This window comes from Malaclemys terrapin, chromosome 4, assembly GCF_027887155.1.
Source record: "Malaclemys terrapin pileata isolate rMalTer1 chromosome 4, rMalTer1.hap1, whole genome shotgun sequence".
Classification (NCBI taxonomy): Eukaryota; Metazoa; Chordata; order Testudines; family Emydidae; genus Malaclemys; species Malaclemys terrapin.
This window is the reverse complement of record NC_071508.1, coordinates 50620123-50633523: the sequence shown is the minus strand read 5'-3', so window position 1 is coordinate 50633523 and position 13401 is coordinate 50620123. Positions and strand designations below refer to the sequence as shown.

General features: G+C 47.9%; 1 protein-coding gene across 2 annotated transcripts in view; it reads right to left on the bottom strand.

The window, feature by feature from the left end:
• LOC128836210 (zinc finger protein 664-like) overlaps window positions 1-13401 on the bottom strand; it is a 98274-nt gene that overhangs the window by 929 nt on the left and 83944 nt on the right. For both annotated transcript variants that reach the window (XM_054026263.1, XM_054026264.1), the window contains exons 3-5: window positions 10367-10414; window positions 9340-9385; window positions 8160-8337 (exon numbers count right to left, since the gene is read on the bottom strand). In XM_054026263.1, the coding sequence (XP_053882238.1) occupies window positions 8160-8337; window positions 9340-9385; window positions 10367-10414 (272 nt within the window). The remainder of the gene's footprint in view (window positions 1-8159; window positions 8338-9339; window positions 9386-10366; window positions 10415-13401) is intronic.

Sequence of the window (13401 nt, the reverse complement as noted above, 5' to 3'; positions counted from 1 at the left end):
GCCGAGTCTGCAGCTTCTGAGAAAAGGGGCTTTCCCTGTTATATCTTTCCTCTACCATCTCTCTAGTATTTTCCTTTGAAGCGTTACCTTCTTCCCCTTGAGGTAACACAGGCCTGGGCACAATTCTTTCCCCTGGTACAGCTCTTGTTCCAGCTTAGGTGGTACCTATTGGATTTTTCATGATGGCTCTTCTCTCTCCTTGTTCTCTTCCACCCCTTTATATATCTTTTGCATAGGTGGGAACCCTTTGGCCCTCTGGGTTCCCTCCCCCCCCCACTGGAAAAGCACCAGGTTAAAGATGAATTCCAGTTCAGGTGACATGATCACATGTCACTGCAAGACTTCATTACCCACTTGCCAGCACACACATATACAGAAAGACTTACAGGTAAAACACAGCCATCTGCAGACAATGGTTCTGGTTAATGGGAGTCATCAAGATTCCAAACCACCATTAATGGCCCACACTTTACACAATTACAATAGACCCTCAGAGTTATATTTCTAGTTTTAGATACAAGAGTGGTACATGGTACATTTATACAAATAGGATGATCACACACAGTAGATTATAAGCTTTGTAATGATACCTTACAAGAGACCTTTTGCATGAGGCATATTCCAATTACCTTGTATTCACTTATTATCATGTATTTATAAAACTATTCCAGTTACATTATATTCACTTATTATCATGTTTTTATAAAGCCATATAGACTGCACAACGTCACAGAAAGTCTAATTTAATTTTTTTTAAATATTCACGACTAAAATGCACTTTCTTCAACAAAGTCACTACAACGCTCCACCCACTGTAACAATGCAGCCTATGGCGGGACACTACTGAGAGTATCAATTCAGGACAAATTGCTTAGAGCGGGGAAGTCACAGCCCAAGGCTGAGGTTCCTTCACTATTAAGGGACACCAAACCAGCCAAACAGAGAGGACTTCAGTTTCAGTCCACTTGCTAACCAGAAATCATCAAGCAATTCCCTCAGACACTCCAGTTTCCCAGTGTCACCATCAGCACCACTCCTTATGGGGACAAATGGTTATGAAAACCAATACCTCAGTAAAAGAAAAAAGGTTCTCCCAATCCCAAAAGACCAAGCCCCAGACCCATGTCAATATACCAATTAGATTTTAACCACAAATCATGCTGTTGCCAATCCTTTAGAATCTAAAATCTAAAGGTTTATTCATAAAAAGAAAGAAATATAGATGAGAGCTAAAATTGGTTAAACAGAATCAATTACATACAGCAATGGCAAAGTTCTTGGTTCAGGCTTGTAGCAGTGATGGAATAAACTGCTGGCTTAAGTTAAGTCTCTGAGTACATCCCCAGCTAGGATGGGTCATTCAGTCCTTAGTGCAGAGCTTCAGTTTGTAGTGAAGTTCCTCCAGAGATAAGAAGCAGGATTGAAGACAAAATGGAGAAGATGCAGCTGCCTTTTATAGTAGGGCTACCATATGTCCGGATTTCCCTGGACATGTCCGGCTTTTCGCTCTTTAAATAGCCGTCCGGGGCGGATTTCTAAAAATCTAAAAATGTCTGGGATTTCCCCCCCCGGTCGGCTATTTAAAGAGCGAAAAGCGGCTGATAGGGCGGCCGAGCGCCACTCGCATTGGGGCCTCAGTAGCCAAAGCCCCTTCCCGGCTCCCCCATCCCCTGCAGCCTTAGCACGCCGCCCGGCAGTGCTGGGGGCGGGTCTGTGCACCTGTGAGGGAACGCGGCGGCGGGGCTGGCAGAGGCAGCCAGAGCCCCTCCCCCCCCCCTGCAGCCTTAGCACGCCGCTCGGGCGGGGTGGGGCGGAGCCAGACACCTTGCTCTAAGCTGAGCGGCACGGTAAGGGGGCTGGGGAGTTGGAGAAGGGGGGCAGTCAGGGGACAGGGAACGGGGGGGGGTTAGATGGGTCAGGAGTTCGGGGGGGGCTGTCAGGGGGGCAGGGGTGTGGAGAGGGTTTCGGACAGTCGGACAGGGAGCAGAGGGGGTTAGATGGGTCGGGAGTTCTGGGGGGGCTGTCAGGGGGGCAGGGGTGTGGAGAGGGGTCAAGGCAGGCAGGGAGCAGAGGGGGTTGGATGGGTCGGGAGTTCTGGGGGTCCTGTCAGGGGGCGGGGAGCAGTTGGATAGGGCATGGGAGTCCTGGGGGTCTGTCTGGGGGCGGGGGTGTGAATATGGGGTGGGGGTGTGGATAAGGGTCGGGGCAGTCAGGGTCCTAGGGGGGCAGTTAGGGTGGGGGGTTCTCAGGAGGAGGCAGTCAGGGGACAAGAAGCAGGGAGGCTTAGATAGGGGGTGGGATCCTAGGGGGCAGTTAGTGGCAGGGGTCCCAGGAGGGGCACTCAGGGGACAAGGAGCGGGGAGGTTGGGAGTTCTGAGGGGGGCAGTCAGGGGGTGGGAAGTGGGAGGGAGTGGATGGGGCGGGGCAGGGCAGGGGCAGGGCTAGAGCGGGGCTCCCCCCACCCCCAGTGTCCTCTTTTTTGATTGTGGAAATATGGTAACCCTATTTTATAATCTCTTGCCAGGCAGCCTGTGCTTCCTTTGTTTCAAACACAAGTTGCCCAGCACATGGCTTGGAAGCCTTAAGTTCTCTCCATAGGCATGTCCCTGCATGCCTTGCTGAGTCATAAGGTGTATTTGCCTTCTCTCAATGGGTCAATTGTATAGCTGATGGTCCTCAATGGGCCATCAAGCAGGCTAGGCAGTGCTGATGCCAAATTGTCTGGTGTGTCACCCAGAAGCATAACACAAGTTTGAAATACAGACAGTATAGAGCCAATACTTATAACTTTAAATACAAAAAATGATATGAACGGTTAAAATCCATGTGCATTTTATATAACAACCTGGTATATGGATTGTGCCAGATCTTTTTCAGACCCAAAGTCCAGAGTTTGGTCTGGAGACCAAAGGCCTAGCAAATAGTAATTAGCTAAAAAAAGCAAAACAAACAAAATAACATTGCCTTTGCTAAAATATGCTTAATCAGTAAAAATGCCAAATGTTAAAACAATAACTAAATAATTATGTTTCATCCAATGTTTCAAAGTAAACAAAAAATCCCTGTTCCTATTGTGTTTCTCCTAAAGGGAAAACAGTCTTCCCACAGATCCAACCTTGAGTTTATAAAAATGGACACATGTCAGTATAAAATATGGCATCCTTCCACCTCCTTTCCCAGGGACCAATGCCCTGCCTTAAGACATAAAGGAGACAATCTGTATTATCATATTTTTTCACTGTTTCTTTGCTTTAACCCCTAGGAACGTACCTGTTAGACAATTAAAAAAATTGCTCCATTCCTATGAACCCCAAATCAAAATTCAATATATATTATACTAATAACCTTTTATCAAAGTATTAATTAAATGTTAATTTGCTAACTTAAAACCATGAGCGGAGACATTATGTAACCTTTTAACCATTGGCTAATGTGCTATCTTGTCTTGCTACAAAACCTATCCTGGGGTGTGGAACTGCCTACCCCGTCACTTTCCCCCGCCCATAAAAAATCTATATATTCTATTGTAATCAATTAATTAAAAGTGTCTCTGAGCCTAATAAGCCAAGTGACACTCCGCCAGCGCTGTGTGTAATAAACTCCTATGCTTGACCTCTACACGTGTTTGCGAAAGGGGGAATATTGGTAAAATGCCTCAGTTATTGTAAACATTGGTGTGCACACCACCAAGTAAACTTAGCATAATACAATCTGGTTAATCAAACCTGCTGGCCTCCGGATAGGTAGCAAAAAAATAACAAATATAAGCTATGATTTCAAAATCTAGGCTGTGTCGCTCGCTGACTGGTGTCAGGTGTGACGAGGAAATTTAATAAGCTACGATTTCAGAATCTAGGCTGTGTCACTCGCTGAACGATATCAGGAGCGAGAGGAAAGTTTGAACAAGCTTTTAAAAATGTTCAAAAAAAGCTGCATACACCCTCAGTCGTAGCATGACTGAGCATAAGGGGAGAACTTAGGGTTTCTCGCTCTGCCTCTGGGAGGAGTTTTTATTTTTGGTGTATGAACCCTCAGTGGTAGAAGGCCGAGCAATACAAAGGGAAGCTTAGCTTCTCTCCCTCTGGCCCAGAGTGGGTTAAAAACATAAGATACAGATCTTATTCTGTTAAACCAAACTCTGAAGAATATAGGAGTTTGGGCAGTGTAGTGTGATTCATGTTTGTTTGTTTTGTTTTTTTGTAAGTAATATTGTGGTAATTTCACAATTTTGAAGAAAATGTTTAAGGAATGGGACCAGGAAGGGTGGGGGCTAGTTGGAAAGCCCACCCTCCTTGCTAAATTGGTAATGGAACAAGGCTTGTGCCCATGGAAAGGAACTGTTTATTGGAAAAAGCAGAATCGGGCCCAGGCAAGCAACAGATAAAGAAACTGGAAAACAGGTTGGGTACAGAGAGTTAAAACAGCACTCTCAAATCTTATAGCAGCAGTAACATCAGGAGAAAAAACATTTAAGACCCCAGAAGGGGGCAGACCTTTGGAACCCCTCTGGAGATTGGGAAGGGGAATATTTGGGATATTTGGGTAAATTCCTCCTCCCAGGGCCAAAATGCCATTGAAACAGTTAACAACAGTGCCTGCTTCTGCCTCAGCTCTCCAGGCCATGGCAAAATGGCTGGAGATTTTAAACCAAAAATTTTTTTCTAGGTAAAGTGTTAACGCCCTTTTACTGAGAGAAAGGGAGGATTTACACTCTCAAAAAATGCACCACTTAATTAGCATTTGTGCAGCCCCAAGTACCAAACACACTGTGGCAGAAACTAAGCAGGTTCTGCCATGGTGGAAGCACTGTGCTAACTTGTTTTCAAGCTTCTATCTTTCAGGCTCTGAACCAGAACATCAGGAGAGCTGGTACCAGCTGCATCCCCTGCCCCTGCAGCCTCTATGCCCCTGCCTGCCCTGCTCCCCACTCGCCCTGCAGCCCCCACACCCCTCTGCCCCTGCAGCCTCTGCGCCCCCCGCCTGACCTGCCCCTGCAGCCTCTATGCCCCTGCCTGCCCTGCTCCTCCTCGCCCTGCAGCCTCTGCGCCCCCCGCCTGCTCTGCTCTCCCGCTCACCTGGCAGCCTCTGCCTGGCAGGGGCTTCAGACGCTCAGCGGTGACCAGGGTGGCGCGGGTCCCTGCAGCCCTGGCCACAGCCTCCTTCCTGCCACCGCCGAGCACGTTCCCTGGCCTGTTGTCCCCGGCGGAAACAGCTCCCATGGCGGCGGCGGGTTCCGAGCCGCGCGGGGCAACAGGGCCACAAGAAGGGTCCCCCAGTGGCCGGGGGGCCCCCGCCCGCGAGGGAAGCCCGAGCCCCCCCCATTTCCCGCCTGAGCATTGTAGCTGGGGCAGCTGGGCTGCGCTGTGGACCCGGCAGATCGTGCTGGGCAGACCCTGGCTTATGCCTCCCTATTTCCCCGGACATGTCCGGCTCTTTGGAAATTCCCCCCAGACGGGGATTTGAGCACCAAAAAGCCGGACATGTCCGGGGAAATCCGGACGTATGGTAACCCTACTTTCCTAACATTCTATCCACTGGATCACCTTTGTCCACGTTTGTTGGCCCTATAGCAGGGATCGGCAACCTTTGGCACGCGGCTCGCCGCCATTGACCTGGAGCGGTGAACCGCGGCCAGTGGGAGCTGCGATCAGCTGAACCTGCAGACACGGCAGGTAAACAAACCGGCCCGACCTGCCAGGGTGCTTACCCTGGCGAGCCGCGTGCCAAAGGTTGCCGACCCCTGCCCTATAGCCTATTATTGCTGATAATGGGCAGTTGCTGCTCATTGCTTATGAAAACTGACTTCACAATGAGCCCTGTACAGAACTCTCTTAAATGAGGAAAAAATATTTATTTGCCTGATTCACATGGCATTTTGAGGCTTAATTAATTAGTTTCTCATTGTAGCTTTGAAGATGTAAATGCTCAGGGTGCTTAGACGCTCTCCTAATGTGGATGGAATAGCTTGTGATCAAACTGCCCTCCAATTTTTGATTTTACTCACAATCTCTGCTACCATTTGTGGCTGCATGGACCATTTCCCCACCCATTTGTTTCATAGCTTCACAGAGTTTAAGGGCAGAAGGGACCATTCGATCATCTAGTCTGACTTCCTCTATAACACAGGCCGGAGAATTTCCCCAGTTATCGCTGTGTTGAGTCCAGTAACTTGTGTTTGGCTAAAGCATATTGTCCAGAAAGACATGCAGTCTTGATCTGAAGACTTCAAGAAACGGAGAATCCACCACTTCCTTTGGTAGTTTGTTCCAATTGTTAATCACGCTCGCTGTTAAAAATGTGCGCAGTACACAGAGGTAAACCCACCTCGCTACTACTGCTCACCAGTAGCGTAGTTAGCGGGGTGCAGGGGAAGCAGCTGCTTCCCCCGCCTTTCCAAAAGCGGCTGGAGAAGTGGGGGGGGGGGGCAGGCTGGCGGCCCGCAGCGCGGCCGGTAGCCATGGGGGGGTGGCGGGCACGGCCGGAGGAGCGGGGTGGGGCGCAGGCTGGCGACCCACAGCATGGCCGGCAGCCATGGGGGGGCGGCAGGCGCGGCCGGAGGAGCGGGGGGGCGCAGCATGGCAGCCAGCAGCCACAGCTGGAGGAGCAAGGGGGGGGACCACGAGGATGGCACGGCAGGGCCGGAGGAGCCATGGGGGGGGAGGGGCGGTGCGGCCGGAGGAGGAGCCAAGGGGGGGGCGCCTTTTTTATGTTTGCTCCCCCTCCTCTTAGAAGCTGGCTATGCCACTGCTGCTCATCACTCCTTGTTCATACAGCCAAAGATCCCGTTATCTCTTTTTGATACACGTTGCACGGAGAGTTCATCTGGCACTGCATAAATGTCTCTAAAACAGCTATAAAAACTGCATACAGAGGAAAGGCATATTAGAAAAATATGTAATGTATTTTTAGCTGTTTCTGAATGCAATGGAGCAGCAGGAAATGAGGAAGAGGACTCAGCACCATGTGATCATCCTACTGTTCATAAATCACCTGCACCATCAGTGACCTAATGACCATGGCTGTGAACTTCTGTAACTAGGTCTAATTTTTAATTTCCTTCTTTGAAAGAAGACAGGGACACAATGCCCAGCAAAATGAATGAGACTAGTCTGAATTTGCTGATTTGAGACGGCAGGCATCAATTTATTGCCTGTGGGGTTCTTGAATTTCCATGGAGGACCCTGATGGACTTGAATCTTTATTGTAACCCCTTCATCTTCTGCGCTTCAGATTTCATGCCACATCCACCAGCAGAGGACAACTGGATGGGACTCCCACTTCAATTATGCTCCTTAATCAACTAAAGGGGTTGCTATTGAGAGACCCATTATAAAGCAATTCTTACACACTCTGCTGCTGCACAGTGAATCGGGCATGTTATGAGTCAGATCTAAGTGACCATTGTAATCTCAGCATGGCTTGATCTAGCCACTCCATCTCCCACCTTACTTTGTACAGGTAAATTCTGCTCTCAGGATTTTTCAGGTCCATCTCTAGATGGAATGTAGCACTCCCCTCCTTATTGACCTTGATGTGTTTGAGGTTTGTGACACTGTAGATATACTGTGAAGGACAGACACAAGCACATGGTATATGATAGGGCTGGCTTTGGTAGATCTGCCATGAGATTGTCAAAATGGGGTGGAACCTACTCTACCCACCACTGTATCAGTGTAGCAAAAGGAACAGCACTAGCCCTCCACTTTTTGCTGCTTTAGGCAAGCTGGATAGTACCCAGCAGCCTCGTGGTCACTCATACACAAAACAAACACCATTGGTCCAATTTTCAAATACGGTTGCCGCTATGGGTTGACCTAATTCTACATTTGAGTGTGTAAATCAGCACTTAGGTGCACAAATATCCATCACAGACACCCAATACAAAATTCAGCACCCAGGTTTTAAAAAATGGGCTCCCTGGTACCAATTCCACCAATCCCTTGCAAAGTGAAGTCCCCTGAAATTACAGGAGTTACACACAGGTCAGGCTGGAATTGAGCCTTCTTTGTTGTATTGCCACTAATGTTTTGCTGCCCTTGGGTAAAATGTTCAAAAGCATCTAAGTGACTTAGGAGCTTAAATCCCATTTTCTAAAGTGATTTAGGCCCTGAGGAGCTTAAGTCTCATTGAAATCCAATGGTTTTCAAGGTTTGTCTTACCTGTTGTTGCTTGTCCTCTCTGTCCTTCTTCATCTGCTGAAGCTTCCTCGGCATCCCACGGAAGTCAACAATCCCACGCTTTAAACAGATTTTCTCATAATCCTTCCTATCGGCATTCAGCAGCAACTGCCAGACCTGTTCCATGTCAACTTCCTTCTTCTGTGTGGGTAGTGGAGTTCTAAGGAACAGTCACAGGAGGAAACGCTGGGAGTTTAGATAGGCAACAGGGAGCACCTCTTTCCTCTTATAGAATCATAGAAGCATAGAATATCAGGGTTGGAAGGGACCTCAGAAGGTCATCTAGTCCAACCCCCTGCTCAAAGCAGGACCAATCCCCAGCTAAATGATCCCAGCCAGGGCTTTGTCAAGCCGAACCTTAAAAACCTCTAAAGGAGGAGATTCCACCACCTCCCTAGGGAACCCATTCCAGTGCTTCACCACCCCCCTAGTGAAAATTTTTTTCCTAATATCCAACCTAAACCTCCCCCTCTGCAACTTGAGACCATTACTCCTTGTTCTGTCATCTGGTACCAGTGAGAACAGTCTAGATCCATCCTCTTTGGAACCCTCTTTCAGGTAGTTGAAAGCAGCTATCAAATTCTCCCTCATTCTTCTCTTCTGCAGACTAAACAATCCCAGTTCCCTCAGCCTCCCCTCATAAGTCATGTGCACCAGCCCCCTAATCATTTTTGTCGCCCTCCGCAACTTAATTTACCCCTCTTTCATTCTTCATCCCCACCCTTTCTGGAGGTCATATCCACCAGCAAATGAAGACTAGACCGGATGGGACTCTTTCTGAGACACATTGATGCTGCTCCTTAATTGGCCAGAGGTGTTACTGTTGGGATACATGCCACGTGTCTCTGTACCCTTTTTCAGCCATTTCCCCAATAAGTTCAGTGTGAGCTAAAATGCAGGAGCAGAAGAGACACAGATCCCTCAAGGCAAACTTTGGGATACAAGACAGTATCAGCAGCACAACCCTGTAGATCCCTCCTACTGGAGAGCACTGTCCCCTCAGCCCCAGAGCCAGTAGCAGAGCACTTTCCATGTGGTGACTCCAAGCAAGCAGAAGCAGGTAGTGTTGCCTGGATGGTCTGTGAAGGGTGGATAGTCACCCCTGCTACAAAGGCTAAACAAGCCTCTTTTATGACACTGGTCCTGCCCCGGGGCCACTCACCGCTTCCTTAACATTTTCCTGAAGTCCTGCAACTCTTTCTTCAGGTCTATAAGAAAAAAGAAATGGTAGGATGTGAAAATGGAGTCACCCAACAGGACGTAACACAGAACCAAAAAGAGCTTTAGAAAAACAAAGGCCACCATGGAGCAAAGCGGCCACTGATTTGGGATCTCTCCACTAATAGGTGTCCAAATTGAGACATCTTAGGCCACTTCTGAAAATTTAGCTGAAAACGCACTATTGCAGCTAAATGGCAAGCTGTGTTTTCGATCCCTTTTAGTCCCTCTAGGGCACCCTTCAGGTGACAGGCCTGTCTTCCTCTCACCTGTCCCACCGAGCAGCCACGCTGGAACTGGATCTCTGGGTGGCAGCCCCCTTATTTCCCAACCACATTAACACAACAGGTCCAAGTGGGCTTGGCACCTGCAAACCATTTTTCTTCAGGGGCTTGTGAGTGACTCAGAAATGGCTTCTTCAAAATCAAAGCACTATTTATTCATCCCAAGGTACATAACAAGCAGAGAAAAGGGATAAAACAACAAAAGGCCTATACACCTGGGTCTTACCTAAACTTTATTCTTTTCTTGTGAGTTTTGGGTAAGTTCCACTCAGCTCAGACACCCCTTTTCCTGAGAAAGACAGACAGCTCCTGAAGCATTCTCTGTCTCTCTCCGTCAAAGATCCATCCCTAGCCTCTACTGCCTGCTCAATCCCCCTTCCTTCCTAGGCCAGGGACTTTAAGAGTTTAATATCCCCTTTGATCCCAGACGTGGGCCTGAGAAAAATAAACCTTGCTAGCTGAGTTGGAGCCAGACAGGTGGACATTCTCTTATTATTAGCTTCCCCACTGTTTCTCTCTGATGGGACCTTTTCTTTGCCATTGTTCTATTTCTTGTTTGTTTCCCCTAACAGTCTCCTTTGATTCTGCTTCTTGCAGCCAGGCTGGATAATATCAAGCAGGTTAACTGAAGTGCCTATGATATTCATAGAACATAATATAGATAGCTCTCTTGTTCTTCACACTTACCCTCCTGAGACTCAGTGGGGAATGGTTTTGTTGTTTTCTTGAAACTAACTGATGAGTTGGGAGAGGAGATAGAGCAAAGAAATAAAAGAAAAAAAAATCATTAGGTAACACAGCCACCATAATAATAATACTAACAACAGACAACCTGCCAACCTTAAGCATATTCTCACCAGCAACCACACACTGCACCATAACAACTCTAACTCAGGAACCAACCCATGCAACAAACCTCGATGCCAACTCTGCCCACATATCTACACCAGCAACACCATCACAGGACCTAACCAGATCAGCTACAACATCACCGGTTCATTGACCTGCACGTCCACCAATGTTATATATGCCATCATGTGCCAGCAATGCCCCTCTGCTATGTACATTGGCCAAACTGGACAGTCACTACGTAAAAGGATAAATGGACACAAGTCAGATATCAGGAATGGCAATACACAAAAACCTGTAGGAGAACACTTCAACCTCCCTGGCCACACAATAGCAGATGTTAAGGTAGCCATCTTACAGCAAAAAAACTTCAGGACCAGACTCCAAAGAGAAACTGCTGAGCTCTAGTTCATTTGCAAATTTGACATCATCAGATCAGGATTAAACAAAGACTGTGAACGGCTATCCAACTACAGAAGCAGTTTCTCCTCCCTTGGTGTTCACACCTCAACTGCTAGCAGAGGACCTCATCCTCCCTGATTGAACTAACCTCGTTATCTCCACACTGATTTATACCTGCCTCTGGAGATTTCCATTACTTGCATCTGAAGAAGTGAGGTTCTTACCCACAAAAGCTTATGCTCCCAATACTTCTGTTAGTCTCAAAGGTGCCACAGGACCCTCTGTTGCTTTTTACAGATTCAGACTAACACGGCTACCCCTCTGATACTTGCCTTCCTGGAACTGTGTGTGGAGCTCGCCCCAGCCCTGCAGCACAAGGACACCAGAATGAGAACTGCCCTCTCAGTAGAGAAGCATGTGACAATCAGTGTGTGGAAGCTGACGACTCCAGACTGCTACCGGTCAGTCGCGAATCAATTTGGAGTGGGGAAGTTGACTGTTGGGGCAGCATTAATGCAAGTGTGCAAGGCAATAAATTGTATTCTGCTACGAAGGACCCTGACTCTGGGAAATGTGTGTGAAATAGTGGACAGCTTTGCAAAAATGGGTTTCCCAAACTGTGGAGGGGCAATAGCACACATATTCCAATTTTGGCACCAGACTACCTTGCAATGGAGTACATCAATAGGAAGGGGTCCTTTCCCATGGTGTTGCAGGTGCTTGTGGATCACCAGGGGCGTTTCACTGATATCAACGTGGGGTGGTCTGGGAAGGTGCATGTCACACGCATCTTCAGGAACACCAGCCTATACAGAAAGCTGCAAGCAGGAACTTTCTTTCCTAACAAGATCACATTGCGGGATGTTGAAATGCCCATAGCGATCCTGGGGACCCTGTGTACCCCGTACAGCCATGATTCATGAAACCTTACACGGGACACCTGGAGAGCAGTAAGGAGCAGTTCAACAACAGGCTAAGTAGGTGCTGGATGACAGTTGAATGTGCCTTTGGCAGATTAAAGGCGCACTGGCGATGCCTTTATAGCAGGTTAGACCTCACTGAGGATAATATTCCCATGGTCATAGCCACTTGCTGTACATTGCATAATCTCTGTGAAGCTAAGGGTGAAAGGTTTGCTCAGGGGTGGAGCGCTGAGGCAGACCGTTTGCGGCTGATTTTGAGCAGCCAGATACCAGGGCTGTTAGAGGAGCCCAGAGGTGGGCTATTTGAACCAGGGAGGCTTTGAGACAGCACTTGGACAATGAGCACCAGTAACAGATCTCTGTCAGAGGTGCTTCAATGTTACATTACATGTAGTTTTCCTAGAGGGCAATGGTGATACTTGGGGGTCTTATATTCCAGTATGCAAGTGATTAAAATGCCTGGGCATGTATTGGCAGTGCCTGCAATCTCACCTTGTAGGAAAAAAATAAAGATGATTTATTTTTATAAATCTTATAAACATTATAAAACTTTGCTTTTATTGCACAAGAAACAGCACACACAAACACACAGATGCTTGGTGTGAAAGTAGGAACCAGGGAAGGGAAGACTTTCACAGCTATGTGTAGGTCCAGCTATCATTGGAAAAGTTGTCCGAGTGGGTGGAGTGAATGGGAAACTGAGAAGTGCTGGAAAGTGGAAAGGAATTGTGGGCGGAGTTTGGGGGGTTGGCGCATGGGAAAGAGTTCTGAATGTGCTGCAGTGGAGGTCGAGCACTGATCTGCTCAGGGCTTGTCTACACTTACCGGGGATCTATGAGTGGTGATCAATGCATTGTCGGTCGATTTAGTGGCTCTAGTAAAGACCCACTAAATTGACCGCAGATCGCTCTCCCGTTGACTCCTGTCCACCAGATCGAGAAGAATGGGGCAGTCGACAGGAGAATGTCTCCCGTCATCATCACGTAGTGTGGACCCCTGGGTAAATAGATCTAAGCTATGTCGATTTGAGTTATGCTATTCACGTAACTCAAATTGCGTTGCTTAGAGCGAATTTCCCCTGTAGCGTAGGCAAGACCTCAGTCTGCAGCATTATTAAGGACTTCAGCATCTGTGTTTGCTCCTCCGTTACTTTAATCAGCTGCTCAATTGCGTCTTTAATAAAGGTGTGATTCTCTTTTCTGTCCTGCTGTTCGGCTTTCCAGCACTCCTTGTGTTCCCCTTTTTCTGCATTGGAGCACTGCTGGACCTCCCGGAACATGTTTTCTTTGCTGCATCTTGGGCACTTTCTTATCTGGTGGAGACGCTCGGCCAGCATGCGTGGGGTGTTCCTGAAGGCCACATCTGGTGAAGAACAGGGGACAATGCACAGAAGCGGGATTGTTAAATTCACGCACAGCATTGAAACATTTCAGTTAAATACACCTTTTGCAACATTGCCATCACTTTCTCACTGACCCTACACATCTCTGCGAACACCCAAAGCATGGTAAGTGTTGGCAGAGGGGGAAAGGGAGGGAGACTCCATGC